Genomic DNA, 24,298 nt, shown 5'->3' with positions numbered 1-24,298 from the left:
CTGATTGGACAGTTTTGCCTTTGGCATGTGCTTGTGTTTAAGTCGTGATGGTGTTTCACTGACACAAGTTCTCCACTGCCCTGTGGCCTCATTTACCCTCTTGGTTCTGTTATCCAAGGACAGGTTCTGTTAATACTGCCTTTAACACTCGCAAATGTGTACATGCACGCGGCTCCCGCCTGATGGAGCGTGACGGAGTGGGACGGGGCTCCCGCGTGACGGAGTAGGACAGGACTCCTGTGTGAAAACAAGGCACCGTGCCTTTAAACCATAAACAGAGCGCTTGTGTTCACATTCTTTGTGTGTTATGATTTAACACGCTGTCTTCCTTCTTTACACAAGCACAAAGCTACTCGGGACTCCACTTTTTCTGCAGCACCGTAAACGAACACTTTCTCTCTCTTTCTCTCCATGTCTTTCTCTGCTTCTCTCTCTCTCTCTCTCTCCTTCTGTTTCCTCTTCCTCTCTCAACCCCCCCCCCCCCCCCCCCGCCATGCTCCTGGTAAACCTGTGCACCACGGAAATCTGGGCCACAGTCTCGTCTCTGCACTGAGTTGAGACAAAATACTTGTAGATGTCTCATAACAGCATGCATGTGCTTCTCGCTGATAGCTCGATTGTCTTGCTAGTGTCTCACTGTGGCCTCTGCTTGGGAACAGATGTCCTGAAATGAACCTGGCATGCGACACCGTGTGAAGCTGCATGTTTTTAGCTGTGTGCAGTGAAAGGATTCAAAGGAGGAAAATTCTGGGAATTACACAAACTGCCAGTGCTTATTTACCACAAACAATCTAAGTGATGAGATAAAAGGAAAATGCGCCGTTTGTGTTAATTCTGCAGTATTTTTTTAAAACGTTTTTGTTGTAGAGCAACTTTCAGTTTGTCACTGCTGCTAAGACTAGAGTGCTGCATTACGTTTGTTGTTTACCCAGTTTGAAGTGCTTAGTCATTCATACCTTTGTCCAGTTTGGGAAAGAGACGCTGCCCCCTAGTGCCAGAGAGTGTCCTAGCTTTTCATCACACTGCATTAGTAGTCTTTTACCACAGGCTTTGCAGCAGGAGATGTTGTATAGGTGTAGTACAGAGAATACAGGTGTAGTACAGAGAATACAGGCGCAGTACAGAGAATACAGGCACAGTACAGAGAATACAGCTGTAGTACAGAGAATACAGGTGTAGGTACAACCAATACAGGTGCAGTACAGAGAGTACAGGTGTAGTACAGAGAATACAGGTGTAGGTACAACCAATACAGGTGCAGTACAGAGAATACAGGTGTATTATAGAGAGTACAGGTGTAGTACAGAGAATACAGGCACAGTACAGAGAGTACAGGCGCAGTACACAGAATACAGGTGCAGTACAGCTAGTACAGGTGCAGTACAACTAGTACATATGTAGTACAGAGATGGTATACGTGTAGTACAGACAATCGAGTTTTAGTACAGTTAGGAGAGGTCTAGTACAGCTAGTATGTGTATAGTCCAGTGAGTACAGGTGTAGGTACAACCAATACAGGTGTAGTATAGAGAGTACAGGTGTAGTACAGCTAGTGCATGTATAGTACAGTGAGTATGGGTGTAGTACAGCTAGTACATGTATAGTATAGTTGTCACGGAACGCTCGCCTCCCGCGAGTCACGTGGCTTGGCCAGTCACATGCAGTACGAGGACTTTCGTTTACTTTATACACGTATACTATCTGCACACACCTGTACTTCGTTTTTGTCTGTGTGTATTTAAACTCACGTCAGGGTGCGCGGTGTGGTTGGTCATTATAGATGTAATGTCTAATTGTAACGTGTTTGTTGGATGTATCCTTGTGTATTGTGTTCGTTTAACGTCAGTCGTTTTTTGTTCATGTTTATCGTTTGTAATACGTGAGCGTCACTGTCATTTACGTTATTAAATGTTTGTCCCCGTCGAGGAAGTCTGTGCGTCCTGCCTCGCGCCCTGCAGCACTCGGGCCGACACGCATTACAATAGTGAGTATGGGTGTAGTACATCCAGCACAGACGTAACGCAGTTAGTACATGTGTAGTACAGCTAGTACAGGTGTAGTACATATGGGTCACATGGATTTTGGCTCATGAACGACCCCAAGCCCACAAGCAGGTCATTGGAAAAAAAGGCATCTGTTTATGCTTGTGCCACTTACAATATTCCTTGTGGACAGTTGGTTGCTGGTTCAAGTCCCACCATTGCCCGGTTCCCACTGTTGAGTCCCTGTGCAAGATGCGTAACCCTCGATTGCTCAAGATGTTCTCAGTCATGATTGTAGGTCACTCTGGATAAAAGTGTGCAGTAAATTCTAGTAGAGGTGAGCTGTGTTTGTGTGGTTTTTCCTCAGGGCCTTCACTGATGACTAACAGCCATAGAGCTGTGACATTAAGGCAGTACTTAACAATTATGACATGCTTGTTCTTGTTGTCAGCCTAGAGACAGTGACTCTGAAAGTGGTAGCCATAGTAACACTGTCTTTGCTGTTGTCGCTACCCTTAGTAAGGTTTGTAATGTGATGGCGCAGTACTGCAAGAGCGGATTATAGTCATTTAGTGCACATTCATTGTCTGGAGAGTTAAACTACAAGGCCGTGCCAAACCCAGCGTATGTAATTGTATATATTTTTGAAACACAGATACTGTTATTAGCATCATATGTTCTGGAGAAGTGGCAGCATAGAAGCAGTGAGCTTATGAGTCCTCCTTGTGTGTGTGTGTGTGTGTGTGTGTGTGTGTGTGTGTGTGTGTGTGTGCGTGCGTGTGCACGTTCGTGCATCTGTGTGTGCATGTGTGCATTCATGCATCTGTGTGTACGTGTGCATTCGTGCATCTGTGTGTGTGTCTGTGTGTGTGTGTGTGTGTGTTTGTGCATCTGTGTGTACATGTGTGCATCTGTGTGTGTGCGTGTGCGTGTATAACATACTTTGTTGTACTGGTACCTTTGGAATCAATATCAAATCATCAAAGCAACTGTAATTAAGGAGAGAGATGGCAGACCACTGAAGCACCAAACGTGTGGAAAGGCAGAAATATAGAATATTACAGTCATGTTTTTTTGTAGTCATTTCAGCAAAACATTTACAAGGAAACCACCAGAATGCTTAAGCAACACTGAAAATTGAAGCACAAAAAGACATTTAAAGTAATTTGGTTTCAAGGTGACATACAAAGAGAAAAGAATGATCTCTCAGAAAAGTCTTCACTGAATGGCTGTGAGACCTTTGATTTAGATATAATGGCATTTACTGGGATTACAGGGACAGCAAGCATGAGTGTGTGGTTCCTGACGAGTTCAAGCTAAGGCCGTGGCTGATTACTGATGACCTATGGACGGTCTGATTAGATCAGAGTGTAAACAACAGTATAAGAGACCCGTCAGAAACCAGCTCAGCTGCCAGACCTGACACACGCCAGACACACGCCAGACGCATATTAGATACACGGTAGATACATGCCAGACACACAGTAGATACACGCCAGACACACACCAGACACACACCAGACATGTGGTAGATACACGCCAGACACACAACAGACACACGGTAGATAAACGGTAGATACACGCCAGACACACACCAGACACGTGGTAGATACATGCCAGACGCACGCTAGACACACACCAGACACACGCTAGCCCATTCCTGCATTCCCAGCCTGTCCTCTCTCGTCTACAATGGTAAACAACTTTTTGCTGCTGTTGCCTAGGTTACAAGTAAACAGTAAACAATAATCAAAGTGAAACTTTGAGCGTGCTCTCTGTATTTTGATTCCTTTTGTGGCCATATTTATAGGGCTCTTTTCCAGACGAATCCGACCTCTTTTCCAGACGAGTCCAAGCTCTTTTCCAGACAGATCTGAGCTCTTTTCCAGACAAATCCGAGCTCTTTTCCAGACGAGTCCGGGCTCTGATCTTTCCCTTTTCCTCTTCGTCTGTGTTGTCAGGCGGAGGCGCGTTTGGCAGCCAAGCGAGCGGCACGGGCGGAAGCTCGGGAGATCCGCATGAAGGAGCTGGAGAAGCAGCAGAAGGAGGTGAGAGCAACAGCACGACTAGATCTCCCTACCAGGAGTGTCCACAGTGTACAGTGTAGCTACAACACAGTGCAGCTACAGTAGAGCAGAGTTTAGCTACAGTAGGAATCAGTTCAGCTACAATAGGACACTGTTTAGCTACAGTAGAGCAGAGTTCAGCTACAGTAGGACACAGTTTAGCTACAGTAGGATACAGTTTAGCTACAGTAGGACACATTTTAGCTACAGTAGGACACTTTAGCTACAGTAGAGCACAGTTTAGCTACAGTAGGACACAGTTCAGCTACAGTAGAGCACAGTTCAGCTACAGTAGAACATAGTTTAACTACAGTAGGACACTGTTTCTCTACAGTGGAGCACAGTTTAGCTACAGTATAGCACAGTTTAGCTACAGCAGGACACAGTTCAGCTACAGTAGCTGCCTGCACTAGAGACTGTGCACCTCAGCACAGCACTTTAGTGATACCTGAAGTTACTTTGCACAGTAACAACAACAGCTATATTATCACCACAAAAACAAAGGCAGTAAACAAACAAACAAAGATAAAGAGGGACTTTCCACAGCTCCAGGTAGCTGAAGAGTTGAGGAGGAGAACTGAACTCCATAGCTCAGGGTGAGTGGACGCTAGGTTTGAGACAGATACCGTGTGTCTCTTCTCTATGTGCTGAGTGAGGACGGATTCAGATGTCCAGACATTTTAGCAGTTCAGGAAGCTCTTTAGTTTGGTGAGACTGAGTGAAAACATGAGGGTTAAAGACACTGAAAGGCAAAGGAGCTTAAATTACAAACAAAAGTACATTCCTGATGAGTTGTAACAGCAACCATGACTTCAAATACCTTCTAGAGAGAGTGTTAATGGTACCACTGTACATAGAGAACACATGCTTTATTCTAGAGAGAGTGTTAATGGTAGCACTGTACATAAGAGTTCACATGCTTTATTCTAGAGAGAGTGTTAATGGTAGCACTGTACATAAGAGTACACATGCTTTATTCTAGAGAGAGTGTTAATGGTACCACTGTACATAGAGAACACATGCTTTATTCTAGAGAGAGTGTTAATGGTAGCACTGTACATAAGAGTACACATGCTTTATTCTAGAGAGAGTGTTAATGGTACCACTGTACATAGAGAACACATGCTTTATTCTAGAGAGAGTGTTAATGGTACCACTGTACATAGAGAACACATGCTTTATTCTAGAGAGAGTGTTAATGGTAGCACTGTACATAAGAGTACACATGCTTTATTCTAGAGAGAGTGTTAATGGTACCACTGTACATAGAGAACACATGCTTTATTCTAGAGAGAGTGTTAATGGTAGCACTGTACATAGAGAACACATGCTTTATTCTAGAGAGAGTGTTAATGGTACCACTGTACATAGAGAACACATGCTTATTCTAGAGAGAGTGTTAATGGTACCACTGTACATAGAGAACACATGCTTTATTCTAGAGAGAGTGTTAATGGTAGCACTGTACATAAGAGTACACATGCTTTATTCTAGAGAAAGTGTTAATGGTACCACTGTACATAGAGAACACATGCTTTATTCTAGAGAGAGTGTTAATGGTACCACTGTACATAGAGAACACATGCTTTATTCTAGAGAGAGTGTTAATGGTACCACTGTACATAGAGTACACATGCTTTATTCTAGAGAGAGTGTTAATGGTACCACTGTACATAGAGTACACATGCTTTATTCTAGAGAGAGTGTTAATGGTACCACTGTACATAGAGAACACATGCTTTATTCTAGAGAGAGTGTTAATGGTAGCACTGTACATAAGAGTACACATGCTTTATTCTAGAGAGAGTGTTAATGGTACCACTGTACATAAGAGTACACATGCTTTATTCTAGAGAGAGTGTTAATGGTAGCACTGTACATAAGAGTACACATGCTTTATTCTAGAGAGAGTGTTAATGGTAGCACTGTACATAAGAGTACACATGCTTTATTCTAGAGAGAGTGTTAATGGTACCACTGTACATAGAGAACACATGCTTTATTCTAGAGAGAGTGTTAATGGTACCACTGTACATAGAGAACACATGCTTTATTCTAGAGAGAGTGTTAATGGTACCACTGTACATAGAGAACACATGCTTTATTCTAGAGAGAGTGTTAATGGTAGCACTGTACATAGAGAACACATGCTTTATTCTAGAGAGAGTGTTAATGGTACCACTGTACATAAGAGTACACATGCTTTATTCTAGAGAGAGTGTTAATGGTACCACTGTACATAGAGAGTACACATGCTTTATTCTAGAGAGAGTGTTAATGGTAGCACTGTACATAAGAGTACACATGCTTTATTCTAGAGAGAGTGTTAATGGTACCACTGTACATAGAGAACACATGCTTTATTCTAGAGAGAGTGTTAATGGTACCACTGTACATAGAGAACACATGCTTTATTCTAGAGAGAGTGTTAATGGTAGCACTGTACATAAGAGTACACATGCTTTATTCTAGAGAAAGTGTTAATGGTACCACTGTACATAGAGAACACATGCTTTATTCTAGAGAGAGTGTTAATGGTACCACTGTACATAGAGAACACATGCTTTATTCTAGAGAGAGTGTTAATGGTACCACTGTACATAGAGTACACATGCTTTATTCTAGAGAGAGTGTTAATGGTACCACTGTACATAGAGAACACATGCTTTATTCTAGAGAGAGTGTTAATGGTACCACTGTACATAGAGAACACATGCTTTATTCTAGAGAGAGTGTTAATGGTAGCACTGTACATAAGAGTACACATGCTTTATTCTAGAGAGAGTGTTAATGGTACCACTGTACATAAGAGTACACATGCTTTATTCTAGAGAGAGTGTTAATGGTAGCACTGTACATAAGAGTACACATGCTTTATTCTAGAGAGAGTGTTAATGGTAGCACTGTACATAAGAGTACACATGCTTTATTCTAGAGAGAGTGTTAATGGTACCACTGTACATAGAGAACACATGCTTTATTCTAGAGAGAGTGTTAATGGTACCACTGTACATAGAGAACACATGCTTTATTCTAGAGAGAGTGTTAATGGTAGCACTGTACATAAGAGTACACATGCTTTATTCTAGAGAGAGTGTTAATGGTACCACTGTACATAGAGAACACATGCTTTATTCTAGAGAGAGTGTTAATGGTAGCACTGTACATAGAGAACACATGCTTTATTCTAGAGAGAGTGTTAATGGTACCACTGTACATAGAGTACACATGCTTTATTCTAGAGAGAGTGTTAATGGTACCACTGTACATAGAGTACACATGCTTTATTCTAGAGAAAGTGTTAATGGTACCACTGTACATAGAGTACACATGCTTTACTATAGAGAGAGTGTTAATAGTACCACTGTAAATGGTGTGTACATGCTTTATTCTAAACATGCTTATTCTAAACCTGTACTCATGCTACTCTGTGTAGAACATTTTTCTCTCTCTGTGGTCTGGTCTCTCTGCTGCTAATACCACTCCACGTAGAACTGTTCTCTCTCTGTCTCACTCTGTGTGTGTTGGTTTGTTTGTGCGTGTGTGTTTGTGTGTGCGTGTGTGTTTGTGTGTGTGCATGGTTGTGTGCGGGGGGGGGGGGGGGAGTCCTCTCTACTTCCCTGTCCTGCGGACAGATATATCACACTCAGAAGGTAAGTGCTGCAACCCCACCCCATCCACCTCTATGTACTAGAAAGACTTGGATTAAGGTTATGTTTAGGTTTAGGGTTAGGGTTAAGGGTTGGGTTTGGGTTAGGGTTAGAGTTAGGGTTAAGGGTTGGGTTTGGGTTAGGGTTAGAGTTAGAGTTATGGTTAAGAGTTAGGTTCAGGTTAGGGTTAAGATTAGGGTTAAGTTTAGGTTTAGAGTTTGGGTTAGGGTTAGGGTTAGGGTTAGAGTTAGGGTTAAGGGTTGGGTTTGGGTTAGGGTTAGAGTTAGAGTTAGGGTTAAGGGTTGGGTTCAGGTTAGGGTTAAGATTAGGGTTAAGTTTAGGTTTAGAGTTTGGGTTTGGTTTAGGGTTAGGGTTAAGGTTAAAGATTGGGTTTGGGTTTGGGTTAGGCTTAGGGTTAGGGTTTGGGTTAGGGTTAAAGGTTGGGTTCAGGTTAGGGTTAAGTTTAGGTTTAGAGTTTGGGTTAGGGTTAGAGTTAGGGTTAGGGTTGCCTTCGGGTTTGGGTTAGGGTTAGAGTTAGGGTTTGGGTTTGGGTTAAAAGAGCCAGATTGTTTTTGAATGCTTAATTAAAAAAACAAAAAACAAAACATACACGACTTGGTTTCCCTCTCAGAAGCCAGTGAGCTCTGAGTCTGAGTGTGTGCTTGTGTATCGTGTGTGTGCTGTCTTTTCCTCCCTTGCTATTTCACTCTTTTCTTCCTGTCTTTCAATTTCTTCCTTTTATTCTTCATGTTTCTCTATTGCTCCTCTCTTCCTCTGCGCCCCCCAGAAATATTATGGGCTGGACACCAAATGGGGCCGTATCGAGCAGTGGATGGTATGACTTGTAACACCACACACGCTGCATGCAGTGTTATGCTACATTATGATCAGAATCTGTAGAGAACGCGTTAGCAGAAACGTCCCCTCAGGAAAGCTCGGTCCCCCTGCCGTCTGTCGGACCACTGCGCAGCACTGCGGTATGTTCCTGCTAATCGCAGCGCTCTCTCGGCTCTTCCCCTTGCCGTGAACCCCCCCGCATGTGTGTAGAGCTGACCCCCCCCCCCCCCCCCCCGGGTCACCACTAATCCCCTGGCCTCCGTGGGGTTACAGGGGGCGACCTGCTGACCGCGTGAGGATGGTCAGGATTACGGCGCGCGCACGTGACTTGACGCGGGACCCACAGCTTTTAGCCACTGTAGACTCACAGCCTGTAGCCCACAGCCCAAGCATGTCTGTTACAGTGCTGTCTGGTCTGTGTGCTGTCATGCTCCTGTGTTTGGCTCCAACGCACTTTGACCTCTGACCAGTAACCTCCTGCTGTCTCTTCCCTTCTCTCCCACTACTGGCTGCAGGAGGACAGCGAGCGCTACTCCCACCACTCACGGAGACACACCTCGGTCTGTACCCTCTCTCTCCACCCTGTTTCTGTTTTCTGCTGTCATATCTCTGTCTGTCTTTGTTTTGCATGGCCTCCCAGTCGTTTTTTGAGGTTCACTATTTGTTTTGGTTTAATCTACTTCCCCCTCTTTCCCTTTCTATTGCCCTCGTAACCTTTATGCTCCCCTGAAGGTCTCTTTTAGCGACCTCTCTGTAACGGCACCCAGCACAACGTGGTGTGGAGGTTCGGGGTCCAGCACGCTGTGGTGTGGAGGTTCTGGGTCCAGCACGCTGTGGGGTGGAGGCCCAGGGTCCAGGACTAACATGAATGGCTAAGCAGTGAGATCACTGCTCTGTGCTGGACTCTGGTCCTCCATAACTGGAGGTGTGGGGACCCCTCTGAGTTGGAGCTCCACAGATGTCAGACCTGTGACGTTTTGTGTTCTAACAGCTAATCACGGGTGTCTTTTTGTCTCACTCTTCCAGATATCAGATGAAGAAGAGCGTCTGTCTGTGGGAAGCCGCGGCAGTTTAAGGGTTAGTATGTCTGTTCTATCTGCCCCTCATCACTGAAAACCTGACCGGTGACCTGTGACCTCATGAGTGAAAACCTGACCTGTGATCTGTGACTTCACAAGGAATGCTAACTTGCAACATTGCTGCCGTTTACGGAGGTATTTTATTTTTCTGGGACGTATATGTTGATGAATAAAAGCCACCGTTTGGATATGAAAAGTACCAAGTTACTCGTAAAATCTGAATCAGGTAACACAGAGTGTGGCGTAACAGACTAGCATGGAGCTCTGTGGCGTTAGCGTTAGCTTTCAGCTAAAGTGAATTCTGATGTCTGATGTCAAAGGTCGACATGCTGCGTGCATTTTGTTCATTAGCAGAGAGATTAAAAAATGTATCATATACTTGCCAAATCACAATTTGATAATAAAAACAATCTCTCACGTCACACAACGATGACACACGTCCTTTCCCTCATGTCACACAGGGATGGTTTGGTCCAGCGATCACTGACCCCCCCCCCCCCCACACACACACACACACACACACACACTGCTTTCATATCTCCTGTTTTCACATTGTCTTATCTTGTCCTTTTCTGTTTGGCTTAGGGAAACTACTCTGACCTCTGTAGCAGCTCCAGCTGTCTGCCCTCATCCAGACTCCAAAACGGCCGGGTCAGTCTCTCAGTTTATCTTTTTATCTTTTTACCACACATTCTCTCTCTCTCTCTCTCTCTCTCTCTCTCGCTCACTCTCTTTCTTTTCCTGTTCTTGCTTTCTGTGCTTGTCCTAAGTATACCACTCTCTCTTCGACGCAATAGCCCACTGTTCTGTCTCAGTTCAGCATGACAACTTTAACTTGTACTTGTATAGTTCATGTGAAATGCCTGCATCGAGGTGTGTTATGATTCACTCCTCAAAATCTGCATGATTATTATTATGATATTATTATGGAATTGGGTTTAAGGAGAGATATTACCGCATGCACAGCTGAAACAGGTTCTCACAATCCTTCATGTAAATTTATTACAAACCTTTTCAGTTAGCTCTGGGATATGTTTGTATATAGTATAGGTTTATAGATATTTTGTGTGTGTGTGTGTGTGTGTGTGTGTGTGTTTGTGTGTGAGTGTCAACTGGTGATAGTTAATATGTGTACTGGTGATAGTTAATATTTACATCTGAGTTTTCCTTTAGCAAACATTTGTTTGCTCCTGTTTGGTATGTTTCCTACATTTTAAATGACTAGTCCTTGTTCTCTGTGTGTTCTCATACTCTCTGCTTTCTCTACGATAACAACCTCTTCTCTGTCCCTCTTCCTGTGGGCTGTCTAGCCGTCAGACTACAGCGGGTTTCTGGGCTCCAGTTCCAGGACTTCATCCCGGGCCAGTTCGGCTCGTGCCAGTCCCGTGGTGAGCACCCTTCTGTCCTCTGCCTCTCCTTAGACATGTTTTTGACAAAACTCTCCACACCAGTACACTGGTTTTGGCTGCTTGAAAAAGCTGACTTGGTGTATGTGGTCTGGATAAAAGAAGGCTTAGCTGCTGGGGACACATCTGCTCATAGCAACATTGTACCCTCTAGTTTCCAAACTGGAGTAAGTGGGGTTTTGGGGGGTGTTTTTTGCTGGTTTTTTTGTTAACCCTCAGATTTCATTTAACCCTGGTCTGGTGTGTGAGAAGCTGACACTGAACACTCAGCTTGGCACTTCTCAGAGACTGATGTGCATAAACAACAGAAGTGTGTATGTATTTTGTCGGGTAGCCACAGCATAGCACACAAGCTTCTTTGAGCCCCTGGTAAAGCCTGTGGTCTTACGCTTTTCCCTGTAGGTGGAGGAAAGGGCAGATTTCCTGGAAAAGGTCAGTTGTCTTCAAAAGCTCCTTTGAGGCTGTGAAAAAGATCATGTTTGCAAACACTCTACATTCTAGAGTTCTATTCTATTATTCTATTCTGTTCTGTTATTTTCTATTGTTCTATTCTATTTCATTCTGTTCTATTTTATTATTCTAGTCTATTCTATTATTCTAATCTATTGTTCTATTCTATTCTATTGTTCTATTATTCTAATCTATTATTCTATTCTATTCTATTCTATTATTCTAATTTATTGTTCTATTCTATTCTCTTGTTCTATTCTCTTGTTCTATTATTCTATTATCTTGTTCTAATCTATTATTCTATTATTCTATTCTATTGTTCTTTTCTATTGTTCTATTGTTGTATTCTATTGTTGTATTCTAATGTTGTGTTCTATACTATTGCGCTCTATTATATTCTATTGTTCTATTCTACTCTATTCTATTCTATTATTGTATTCTATTGTTCTGTTCTATTTCATTGTTCTATACTGTTGTTCTATTCTATTGTATTATATTGCTCTATTCTATTCTATTGTTGTATTTTGTTGTTCTATTCTATTCTATTCTATTCTATTCTATTCTATTCTATTTCAATTACATTGTAATTACAATTGTCTATGGTAGATGTTTAATTACTACAGCTGTCTACACTGACTGACTGACAGTCTCTTAAATTGTCAGGCGTCCAGGACGGCGTCCACCCTGTCTGCTGCCACCCTCGCTTCCCTGGGTGGAGGCTTGTCCCGGAGGGGCAGCTGTGATACCTCCATCTCAGCAGACACCGAAGCCTCCATACGGGAGATGAAGGTCTGTGAATGTGTCTGTGAATGTGTCTGTAGGTTTTTTTTTTTCCTGAGTCATGCTTTGGGTTCCTTTTTTCCTCGCTAATGCACATGCTCCCAAAAGTGTTTTTGTGCGTGTGTGTGTATGTGTGTGTGCATGTGTGTGCACAAACATTTAAAAATTACTAAGGCAAACCCCCTTTGCATGGTGATCTTCCAGGATTCACTGACAGAGGCCGAGGAGAAGTATCGGAGAGCTATGGTGTCCAACGCCCAGCTGGACAATGAGAAGTCCACGCTGATGTATCAGGTGGACACGCTGCGGGAGACACTACTGGAGCTGGAGGAGCAGCTGTACGAGACACAGAGGGAGTGTGAGGAGAAGACCAAGGTGAGTGAGAAGAAGAAACCCAGGGTGTTGGGAGGTGGGCGTGGCTCTGTGAGAAGCGCAGAGGGGTCTAGACCATGTGTTCCAGGGTGGGCGTGGCTCTGTGAGAAGAGCAGAGGGGTCTAGACCAGGTGTTCCAGGGTGGGCGTGGCTCTGTGAGAAGCGCAGAGGGGTCTAGTCCAGGTGTTCCATGGTGGGCGTGGCTCTGTGAGAAACACAGAGGGGTCTAGACCAGGTGTTCCAGGGTGGGCGTGGCTCTGTGAGAAGCGCAGAGGGGGTCTAGACCATGTGTTCCAGGGTGGGCGTGGCTCTGTGAGAAGCGCAGAGGGGTCTAGACCATGTGTTCCAGGGTGGGCGTGGCTCTGTGAGAAGCGCAGAGGGGTCTAGACCAGGTGTTCCAGGGTGGGCGTGGCTCTGTGAGAAGCGCAGAGGGGTCTAGTCCAGGTGTTCCATGGTGGGCGTGGCTCTGTGAGAAACACAGAGGGGTCTAGACCAGGTGTTCCAGGGTGGGCGTGGCTCTGTGAGAAGCGCAGAGGGGTCTAGACCATGTGTTCCAGGGTGGGCGTGGCTCTGAGAGAAGCGCAGAGGGGTCTAGACCAGGTGTTCCAGGGTGGGCGTGGCTCTGTGAGAAACACAGAGGGGTCTAGACCATGTGTTCCAGGGTGGGCGTGGCTCTGTGAGAAGCGCAGAGGGGTCTAGACCATGTGTTCCAGGGTGGGCGTGGCTCTGTGAGAAGCGCAGAGGAGTCTAGACCATGTGTTCCAGGGTGGGCGTGGCTCTGTGAGAAGCGCAGAGGGGTCTAGACCAGGTGTTCCAGGGTGGGCGTGGCTCTGTGAGAAACACAGAGGGGTCTAGACCAGGTGTTCCAGGGTGGGCGTGGCTCTGTGAGAAACGCAGAGGGGTCTAGACCAGGTGTTCCAGGGTGGGCGTGGCTCTGTGAGAAACGCAGAGGGGTCTAGACCATGTGTTCCAGAGTGGGCGTGGCTCTGTGAGAAGCGCAGAGGGGTCTAGACCATGTGTTCCAGGGTGGGCGTGGCTCTGTGAGAAGCGCAGAGGGGTCTAGACCATGTGTTCCAGGGTGGGCGTGGCTCTGTGAGAAACGCAGAGGGGTCTAGACCAGGTGTTCCAGGGTGGGCGTGGCTCTGTGAGAAACGCAGAGGGGTCTAGACCAGGTGTTCCAGGGTGGGCGTGGCTCTGTGAGAAGCGCAGAGGGGTCTAGACCAGGTGTTCCAGGGTGGGCGTGGCTCTGTGAGAAGCGCAGAGGGGTCTAGACCAGGTGTTCCAGGGTGGGCGTGGCTCTGTGAGAAACACAGAGGGGTCTAGACCAGGCGTTCCAGGGTGGGCGTGGCTCTGTGAGAAACACAGAGGGGTCTAGACCAGGTGTTCCAGGGTGGGCGTGGCTCTGTGAGAAGCACAGAGGGGTCTAGACCAGGTGTTCCAGGGTGGGCGTGGCTCTGTGAGCAGGTGTTTTGGGGTGTGTCTGCTGCTTTCAACATACCCATGAGGGGCTTGCCTGTTAGCAGGTGAGTGTGGGTAGAGAAAGCCAAGTGTAAACTGGTGTAAATCAATATTTAGTGTGGAGTTCCTGGTAAGATTCATCCATTGATTTTGCATATACTGCTTGACCAAAATAAATAAATAAAAGCCACTACACATTAATTTTCCTCACTGAGTATTAAATGGTGGTGTTCCTTTGACCGAGGCTAACGGCCAGAGTTAAGACACTGTGAGAACTTTAGCCCTCATGTTTGAAGCTGTTCCACCCCATGTCTGTGTTAGGAGTATGAAAGAGAGCATCACGCTCATACAGTCCTGCAGTTCCAGTTCAGCGAGATGAAGAACACGTTACAGCAGACTGAGGAGTTACTGAAGGTAAGTGTTTCCTGTTACCAAGCCATGACCAGCCACTGTCTGACCCGCTGAGCTGGAGGTCTCTACATCGTTTGGTTTTAGATGCCGGGCACTGATTCTGGGCATTTTAAAATCTTCCTCTGCTTAAAGAAATAAAGGCTTTTGTTTGTCTTCCTGGAGCTTGAATGGGCCTGTACTGCCATCCAGTTCCACCTAACGTTTGAACTTTGACTCTTGGGGTCAGCCACACCTGTGGAGGAACCTACGGTCCTTCTTAATGCCACCTAACTCTGAACTGACTCTACTCTGACTCTGCTCTGACTCGGCTGGCGCCCTTCCAGCTCTGTGTGCTGTGCTGAACTTTTTTCTCTTGTCTGTCTCTTTCTCTGCCTCCATATCTGGCGACTCTTCTCAGGACGCCCAGCTGAGGCGTGTGAAAGGCGAAAGCTGTGTTAGGGAGATTTCAGACCTGCAGGAGACTTTGGAATGGAAGGAGAAAAAGATCAGGGTACTCTCACTGAGCTTCAGAGGAACACTCACCTGGACTAGCTGAACTGTTTCTGGTTATGTAACCAGTGGTCTTTGTGTTGTAATTTTGAATTTCTTATATAACATGGCCTGTGTGTATAAGCAGACTTTACATTCTGTATTTTGTCTTTAGCTTTCCTTTTCCTTCTTCCTGTTTCTCTTCCTGCTGCCGACGGTCTTGTGTAGGCCTTAGAGAGGCAGAAGGAATATTCGGATATTATCCGAGACGAGCGGAATGCTTTGAGGGATGAGGTTTTCCGGCTAAGGGATGCTCTGAAGGTAGAGCGATTCAGGATAAAGGGAACAGCCATCGGATGTTTTTCATTCATCACCTCTGGCTGTATAATTAACTGAAGTACACACTTACACTTTTACCCTTTAACAGAAACATGGAATAGTTCTTGGACCTGAAGTGTCAACCAATGGGGAGTCAGGAGGCGGTTTAGTTGAGCCACCAGAGGATGTAGATTCAGCCTCTAGCTTGCCTCACAACCTGCAAACATCTATCATCACTGGTGACAGCATGTTGGGTAAGATTAAGACCGGGTTGGTTTTACCTGTTAAATGATTTTATAACACATTGAAATCATAAGAATGGTTGTGCCTACTCTTAATATGCCGATTAGTGAATATTAATTTCTAACAGTTTGGAGTGCTGCAAACCAAGTGGTGATTTCAATCAATTGATTCTTTCATCTAAAGCGTTCAGATCCTATTAGAGGATTATTCATGTACACTCTCTATCCACTGGAAGTGAATTATTCATTAAATCAGTGTCTCTTTCAGCTTTTTTAATTTTCCAAACCTGCAGTCTTCTACAAATGCCTTCCGGTTTCTGCAGCGTTCAGACTGTAGCTCCTTCATGATGAAACTTTATTCCTCCTTCCTGGTGATTGTTTCCATTCCTTCTCTGCAACAATTAGTCTAAAAAACTTCTTCGTGGCATTTAAATGTCTTCCCAATGATGTTCCAGAGAGACCAGCAGAAGATCAAGATCCTGGACTTGACAGCACAACAGGGAGGAGCTCGAGTCCAAGCTTGGAGTCTGTATTTCAGGAAGAAGATCAGAGGTCTGCTGCTGAAGACGCAGACACAGGCACAGTGAGATCAGCCAAGGCAGCAGGCTTTGTTGCACAGGCATTAGTAGAATTTCACCAATCAAACAACGATGCTGTGGTGCAGATACAAGCCATCCAACCTTCTGAAATATCTGATGGGACAAAAGTGGAACAGTTACTAAGAGCTGATTGTGGGCCAGAAGCATGCAGTGGAAGGTTAGAGAACCACGAGGAGCAGAATACCAAGCAGCTGGTCTCAGTTTACCTCATGCAAGTTGTAGATGACATCCATATGGACTGTACAAAGCATAGCCGAACAGAAACTGTTCAAGGAGGTGTGAGTGATAGACAAAATCAAGGCGATGCATTGAGCAACGAGTCACGGAGTGGAAATGAGTGGAAAAGAGGAAAGGTGGACCTGGCCTTAGCTTTAGAACATCTCCTACAGGAGGAGGGAGGAGCTTTAGAACATCTCCTACAGGAGGAGGGAGGAGCTTTAGAACATCTCCTACAGGAGCAGGGAGGAGCTTTAGAACATCTCCTACAGGAGGAGGGAGGAGCTTTAGAACATCTCCTCCAGGAGGAGGGAGGAGCTTTAGAACATCTCGTACAGGAGGAGGGAGGAGCTTTAGAACATCTCCTACAGGAGGAGGGAGGAGCTTTAGAACATCTCGTACAGAAGGAGGGAGGAGCTTTAGAGGCTATCAAAGCCCCAGATAACCAAACAAAAAAGACCACACATTTGAATGAAAATATAAAGGAGGCACTTGGAGCACAGCAAAACAATTCCCAGCCTGTTGAATCTTACCTGCCGGAGTCTGCATCTATTCCTCAGAAAAAGCATTGTGATGAAGGTACTGCTAAGGAAATGAAGAGGGCAAGGCTCAACAGAAGAGGTCAGGAGGTCATAAAAGCCCCTAATGTACCTGAGGTGGAGAGGACCAGCACCCTGAGAGAAACACACCCTTTGACCCAGCAGTGTGTGACTGAGCCTGCACATGAGACGTTAAGTATGTCAGTGCGGGAGGAGAAGGGATTCGCTTTATTTCTAGATAGCTGCCAAGAAGCTGGAGCTCTGGACTTTGAGGTGTTCACAAGAGAGCAGGAGGACAAGCCCAGTGCTGAGACCCAGAAGGAAGCAGATACTACTGGGAACAAAGTGAAAAGCACCAGGGTGAAGCCTAGGACAGACAACACACACGACTGCTGTGTGTCTTAGCGTGGACAGACAACACACACGACTGCTGTGTGTCGTAGTTTAGGACAGACAACACACACAACTTCTGTGTGTCATAGATTATGACAGACAACACACACGACTGCTATGTGTCATAGATTAGAACAGACAACACACACGACTGCTGTGTGTCATAGATTTTGACAGACAACACACACGACTGCTGTGTCATAGCTTTAAATTATTGTATTTTATTTCATCTTTTTTCAGAAGATCATTCTAATCAGTTGTTTTATTTGTACTACTGCTGCATAATAAAATGATTGTTTTCACATTTTGTAAAATGTTGCTATGATAGACTGAATAAAAATATCAGTATTTATGAGAACAGAGGATACCCAAACCCTTCGGCATCTGTGGGAAAGCAAGCTGATTTGTTATAAAAGCATTAGATGGATCTGATTTGTGATGTTTACAGTGCTTCTCATTCATTGATATTTATTGATAGGTATTGATATGTATTGATATGTATAGATATGTGTTTATATGTATAGCATGGGTTAAGTCTCAAAGGACAATATGACGACACAATTTAAAAAAAACAAAACTGTACTTTGAACATTAAAAAGTCAAATCCTTGAATTTCCGTGCATAGTAAACAGTGTGGATAGAACCAGATAACTGAGATCCTACACATGATTTCAGACACCAGTAAGATGTTAGTCTGGACTGAACTGTGACTTCACAGGACTTACAAAAATGCAAAGTGACAAAATGACTATAACCAGCAGACTATAATAATAATAATAATAATCATCATCATCATCAATAAAGAAAATTAATATAGTTATAATAATAATAATAATAATCAATCTATAACAATATAGTAATAATAATAATTCCACTATAATAATAATAATAATTCAACTATAATAAAAAATAATACCAACAACAACATTAATAATAACAACAATAACAACAACAATAATAATACAATAATAATAACAATAATAATACTAATAATAACAACAACAATAATAATTCAACTATAATAATACCAATAATAATAATAATAATAATAATAATAATAATAATAATAATAGGTCTAATGCGGATGGACATTTTTGATAATACGTATGGACACAATTAGCCCAAACAGAATATTTCTGGTAGAATTGTGTCCAAATGTGTCTCATCCACTGGCAAAAGACACAAGCTGGTACTTCAGTGTATAATTATAAAACTTCTGAAAGTATCACTAACATTCCACATGAGAGCAGTTTTTCTGAACTTTATCTGTTTAATCATACAAATCCTGTCAGAGTACAGCAAGAAGACAATTTAGGATTTTTTAGGAATTTAAAGGAAAATGAATGTACAAGGTGTTTTGAGAGTATTTGAAGTAGCGTCTGTCAACAAAGCTGAAACACTGATCTGTGGCATTTACTGTTGGTGTTACTCCCAGAGTTCAAGCTGTAAGTGTGTTGCACTAACCTCAGCTCACGTCTTACCTGAAGTCTGATATGGTGTTGAAGGCCATAATGTGTATTATAAAGCTCATTATCATGCATTATAAAACTCATTATTAGGCATTATAAAGCTCATTATCATGCATTATAAAACTCATTATTAGGCATTATAAAGCTCATTATCATGCATTATAAAACTCATTATTAGGCATTCTAAAGCTCATTATCATGCATTATAAAACTCATTATTAGGCATTCTAAAGCTCATTATCATGCATTATAAAGCTCATTATTAGGCATTCTAAAGCTCATTATTATATTATTATTATAAAGCTTATGATAATACTTTGATTTTGGTGTCTTTTAGAGATGCGGTTGAGGAAGGTGGTAGAGGAGAAGGAGAGCTTGCTTGAACAGGTAGGAGGCGCCATAACAGCCATATCAACCATATCAGTCATATCTGCTGCTGTTTGTCCACTGGGCTGGTCCACTGTTGATTGGTTCTTAGATGATCTGTCTGTCTTTGTGTGTGTGTGTGTGTGTGTGTGTGTGTGTGTGTGTGTGTGTGTGTGTGTGTGTATGTGGCGTGTGTGGTGTTTTTGTGTGGGAGTGTTTGTGTGTATTTGTGTGTGGTGGATGTGTTTGTGTGGTTATGTGTGAGGGGGTTATTTGTGTGTGGGTTTGTTTAAATGGTTATTTGTGTTGGGGTGTGTGTGTGTGTGTGTGCGTGTGTAGGTTAGGAAGCTCCAAACAGCTGTGGAACAGAAGCAGAGGACCAGATCAGAAGAGGCAGTCAGCCCAGGTGAAGAAGACCTGCAGAATGGTCTGGAACCTCAGATCCTGGACCTGCAGAGTAAGACATGATGTTCCTACACTGTGGCCTGTTCTCAAACACCCACCGTGTGTTTCCACTGTATGCAGCCAGTCAGTGAATCATATCCAGACGTCACTGAAGAACTCTTTCAGTCATTACAGCTCTGTCTGCACCTGTGTCATGAGGTCAGACCTCACTAATGCCTTGGACATTCCTCTCCTCCAATCCTGGTTTGTATTCTCACTGCAGGAGATGCTAACAGGCAAATCAGTGACTTAAAATTTAAGCTGGTGAAGTCAGAGCAGGAAGTCACGGCTCTTGAGCAGACTGTGAGTGCATTTAAAATACTAACAGGATTGATCACATCAGCAATTAGAAATCGCCAGACCCTGGCTTTTAATTTCTTGATAACGCAGGTTTTTTAAATCATTTTTTTAATGCCTGATGGTTTACAGATCGCGAGGCTGGAGGGTCAGGTGGCCCGCTACAAAACTGCCTCTGAAGCATCAGAGAAAGTGGAGGATGAACTGAAAGTGGAGAAGCGTCGACTCCAGAGAGAGGTGAATGTCTGATCGCGTGTGGCCTACGGGCTAAGCTGTAGACGTGAGTGTCTGATCGCGTGTGGCCCATGGGCTGAGCTCTAGACGTGATTGTCTGATCGCGTGTGGCCCACGGGCTAAGCTGTAGACGTGAGTGTCTGATCGCGTGTGGCCCATGGGCTGAGTTGTAGATGTGAGTGTCTGATCGCGTGTGGCCCACGGGCTAAGCTGTAGACGTGAGTGTCTGATCGCGTGTGGCCCATGGGCTGAGCTCTAGACGTGATTGTCTGATCGCGTGTGGCCCACGGGCTGAGCTGTAGACATGATTGTCTGATCATGTGTGGCCCACGGGCTGAGCTGTAGACATGATTGTCTGATCGTGTGTGGCCCACGGGCTGAGCTGTAGACATGAGTGTCTGATCGCGTGTGGCCCACGGGCTGAGCTGTAGACGTGAGTGTCTGATCGCGTGTGGCCCACAGGCTCAGCTGTAGAAGTGTGTCTGATCTCCGGCTCCATGTAGAGTTCATTATGTTTTATGTTCTCTGTATCCAGCTGAGGTCGGCATTAGACCGCATCGATGAACTAGAGACCAGCAACAACCACCTCACCAAGAGACTGGAGAAGATGAAGGCCAATCGGAGTGCGCTGCTGTCCCAGCAGTGATGGCCACACCCACCTTCATGTCCACCTCACGATCAACCCTGCAGCACACATCTAACAACTCTTTACCAAATCCATTGTTAATAAATCAAACAGACCCTGTCATTAACCAATGGGAACTTACCAACGCCATTATAGAACACGTCTGAAGGAATTACTCACCTCATTCTAGAACATGTCTGAAGGAAATGACATCATTCTAGAACATGTCTGATGGAAATTACATAATAGAATACATCTGAAGGAAGGATTATAGCAGTGGGTGTGACTGCAGCATTCCTGTTTACATTGCAGTGTCCTGGTGATGGAAGTTCGGTGTGGAGTGTAAATTTGCTGAATAATGATGATTTGTGTTCATCATGAACAGAAGACATGAAGCTGCAGTTCCCATGGAGTGTTTCTGTGAGCACTGGATGGTTCTGCAGTTTGCTGGACTCTGACTGTGAACTACACCGTTTCCTACTCTGTGTTCATCAGGAACAGATTCTGTGTATCTACAGTCAAATCTGGTGCGCTTAAGCCTAAAGCACATTTACAGGAGTTGTGGACTTTTGGTTGTGATGTGTTTTATTACCGTTAGATGTTCAATGGTGTCAAGACTCCTATTCTGATCCTGGAGACTGGATACTATCTGGGGGATATCCACATCCAGGAGAGTTGAGTCTGTAGTGTAACTGGGAGTTGTTCCAGCGCTTTTTCCATAGATGCTATTTCCACTGAGGACTGTCGGCTTCATGGATGTTGTGTTTCCTGTCACAAACAGCTGCTCCTGTCTGGGGGTAAAAGACAGCAGAGCACATGATGTTGGACTGGGTCTGATTTGTGTTGAGTTATATCCACTTCAAAGTACTTTTATCTTAAGCCAAACTGGTGGCTGTGTGTGTGTGTGTGTGTGAGAGTGTGTGTGCGCACGAGCATATATTAGGTGGCCCTAATACCTGTGTTCTCATATAAGATGCACAAGTGTGCTATTACATAATGCATTATTAATGTGCAAACACTGCACTAAAAATTAGGCTACAAACTATGTTCAAATTACATTAGGTGCAATAATTATGTCACTGCATTCAATCATTAGCTGCATCAAAGTATTTGTAAAATGCCTTCATTATGAATGACCTCCATCACAGGAAACAGGCCAAGTAACAGCACCAGTTCTTTTTGACTGAACTCTGTTACACACTTGTATGACTATCATATATGCAAAATACACAGATGTGAGAATCCCTAAAAAAAGGGGCTTCTTAATGGGGGGGGATTCATGCATTTGTGTGTGTTTGCAGGGGAGGTACATGTCCAGTGATGGTTTAGTGATACCCAGTGTAGAGAATGCTCTGTAGGGGCTGGCAGGGCTGTCTGTCCAATCACAGCTCAGGAACGTGGACCCTGTTTTGTGGACCAACCAGCAGGGCTCTTAGTAGCTCGTCATATCTGGCTTTTTTTGTAGGAATGAAAAAGATTAAAATATATTGCAATAATACTTTTGTAAAATGAATCTGGCAATTGCATTGGATATATACGAGACTGTTTTGGCCACAGGAAAGTAAACTATAGTTTGGCCCTCTGGTCCTGGTGAAGAAGACTAGAATGTTCTGTTTGGGTCACTTTACATCACTCACATCTTCCCTCTTTGGCAAACTACGACCAGGACATGCAGCATCAAACCTGTTTACAGAAGTTAGTCTTTCTCTCTCCGAGAACTGAAAACAGATGTTCAGTCTTCACTTGATTTACATATTGGCTGGTCGGGGTGACACAACATAATTAAACATGTTCATGCAATAAAATAAGATGCTCCATATCTCTTCCTTATTTGTGTCTTGCCCGTACTGTTTCCTAGGGGAATTCTGCGAATCACCAGCAGAAGGCAGCATTGCACTGTAGGCTGGAGGCCACACCAGCACGAGCTCCGAATGAATGGATCCCAGTAGTCGCATTCATGTTTGTGCGCTTCTGTAAAAATACATTCACCCGTCATTTAATCAGAAACTCTCTGTCGCTGTCGGCTGGATGGGTTTGTGGTGTTGGACCTCCTGATACCCAGAGAACACACCTGACACCCACCCAAACCACAAACATGGCAGTAGTGTCTCCTGGGTGATAGCAGACCTGCCAAAGCACAGGTGAGTGTGAATTTTCTGTTGTTGTGATGGTTTCACTGAGCTATTAAATTGTTTCTCAGGGAATAATCTTTAGCGTCTACTGAAAGTACTAATCAATCATATGAAAACAATGTAGTGCAGAATGCAGAAAATAAGCGCAGTGTAAAGACAGTGTAAGGAGTGTAAGGACAGTGTAAGGAGTCTGTCTCGCCTCAAAGATAATCAGCAGTGTTTCTATTTACACACGAGTAAAAAAGGGACCATAACCCTGCCCTCTGGTCCTGGCCTTTTCAGACTGTGCATATGGTTCTCGATCCTGATGACAAAGACAACCATTCACTGAAAAAACAGACCCTATTGTCTCATGCAAGGTAAATACTTTATTTGATGTCCTACCATCAAATATCTGGTAACCCTGAATAGTCATATATAACTTCCCATTAACATAAACTGTCACAAGCACCTGCACACACAGCCATGTTTAAATACTGGATCCTTCCAGTAATTGCTCTGTGGCTCTGTTCTTAGAAAGGTGGAGATGTTTTTCTTTTTAGGGTTGTTTACATGCAGGGCAACGTCTGTCTGATCAGGTGAGACAGTCACACCCAGCGGCATGACAACAGGAATATTAAAATTCCTTCTGGAAGAGCCTTCTCTATCTCTCTGCATGTCCCCCAGTTCACACACACACACGCATGCACAACACCTTACGCTAGTAGGATTGTTCTCTTTCTTGGTGGTTACCCTAGAGAGTAACTGTTGTTAACTGGTCCCTGGGTTCAGGTGTCACTCTGTTCTTCAGGTCATCCAGGTTCATCCAGGTATCCACTGGTTCATTATATCTAGGGTTTATTAAGGAAAGAATTCCAGTGTGGAATTCTGTTCAGGAAGGAACTCTAGGGTTTAATAAGGAAAGAATTCCAGTGTGGAGTCTGTTTAGGAAGGAACTCTAATCTAGGGTTTATTAAGGTATGAATTCCAGTGTGGAGTTCTGTTTAGGAAGGAACTCTAGGGTTTAATAAGGAAAGAATTCCAGTGTGGAGTCTGTTTAGGAAGGCTAGACAGGCCTTAGTGTCCACATCATGGCCTCCCACATCCACTGAGCCTCCTGTTTCTCACACACTGATCAAAACACTGATGCCTGCTGAAAGTTCTCATCTCATCTAGTGTAACTGAAAACATTTGTAGACATGATTCTGGCCCCCTGCTGAAAGAGTGTGTGCTGATGTCACACTTCAAGATTTCTGTTCACACACACACGTATTAACATGATATTACAGGAACTTCATGCTGAACATCTCTGAAGAGTAAATCCTTAGAAATGACTAATTTCTTCTCTCAATCTTTACTGGAATTTCTCATTGCATGCTGAAAAAAATAATCACTCAACTTATTACATTATGTATAAGTTACTCTTCAAAATCCTTCCCATGTCTTTTCAGTACTTTATTCTGTTATTGAAGAACAGCCCAATAAC

At 44.0% G+C, this 24,298-nt stretch overlaps 2 protein-coding genes across 7 annotated transcripts in view; both read left to right on the top strand.

Moving 5' to 3' along the window:
- Window positions 1-22,504, top strand: part of lrrfip1b (leucine rich repeat (in FLII) interacting protein 1b) — a 32,090-nt gene extending 9,586 nt beyond the window's left edge. The window contains exons 2-20 of one of the 6 annotated variants that reach the window (XM_027004642.2): window positions 3,944-4,030; window positions 7,684-7,701; window positions 8,486-8,533; window positions 9,051-9,095; window positions 9,562-9,612; window positions 10,200-10,265; window positions 10,925-11,002; window positions 11,423-11,452; window positions 12,134-12,259; window positions 12,455-12,625; window positions 14,402-14,494; window positions 14,889-14,981; window positions 15,188-15,280; window positions 15,387-15,531; window positions 19,073-19,122; window positions 19,441-19,558; window positions 19,769-19,848; window positions 19,975-20,079; window positions 20,612-22,504. In XM_027004642.2, the coding sequence (XP_026860443.2) occupies window positions 3,944-4,030; window positions 7,684-7,701; window positions 8,486-8,533; window positions 9,051-9,095; window positions 9,562-9,612; window positions 10,200-10,265; window positions 10,925-11,002; window positions 11,423-11,452; window positions 12,134-12,259; window positions 12,455-12,625; window positions 14,402-14,494; window positions 14,889-14,981; window positions 15,188-15,280; window positions 15,387-15,531; window positions 19,073-19,122; window positions 19,441-19,558; window positions 19,769-19,848; window positions 19,975-20,079; window positions 20,612-20,722 (1,608 nt within the window). In that variant the 3' untranslated portion in view covers window positions 20,723-22,504. Of the gene's footprint in view, window positions 1-3,943; window positions 4,031-7,683; window positions 7,702-8,485; window positions 8,534-9,050; window positions 9,096-9,561; window positions 9,613-10,199; window positions 10,266-10,924; window positions 11,003-11,422; window positions 11,453-12,133; window positions 12,260-12,454; window positions 12,626-14,401; window positions 14,495-14,888; window positions 14,982-15,187; window positions 15,281-15,386; window positions 15,532-15,974; window positions 17,879-19,072; window positions 19,123-19,440; window positions 19,559-19,768; window positions 19,849-19,974; window positions 20,080-20,611 lie in introns of those variants that run through there. The other 5 variants (XM_035533683.1, XM_027004636.2, XM_027004637.2 and 2 more) reach the window with 5 other exon arrangements.
- Window positions 22,505-22,582: 78 nt separating this feature from the next.
- st6gal2b (ST6 beta-galactosamide alpha-2,6-sialyltranferase 2b) overlaps window positions 22,583-24,298 on the top strand; it is a 28,303-nt gene continuing 26,587 nt past the window's right edge. The window contains exons 1-2 of the mRNA XM_035533820.1: window positions 22,583-22,842; window positions 23,116-23,192. The gene's annotated coding sequence lies outside the window, so the exon portion shown is untranslated. The remainder of the gene's footprint in view (window positions 22,843-23,115; window positions 23,193-24,298) is intronic.

Source organism: Electrophorus electricus, chromosome 1, assembly GCF_013358815.1.
Source record: "Electrophorus electricus isolate fEleEle1 chromosome 1, fEleEle1.pri, whole genome shotgun sequence".
Lineage (NCBI taxonomy): Eukaryota > Metazoa > Chordata > Actinopteri > Gymnotiformes > Gymnotidae > Electrophorus > Electrophorus electricus.
This window is presented reverse-complemented; position numbering and strand designations above follow the sequence as displayed.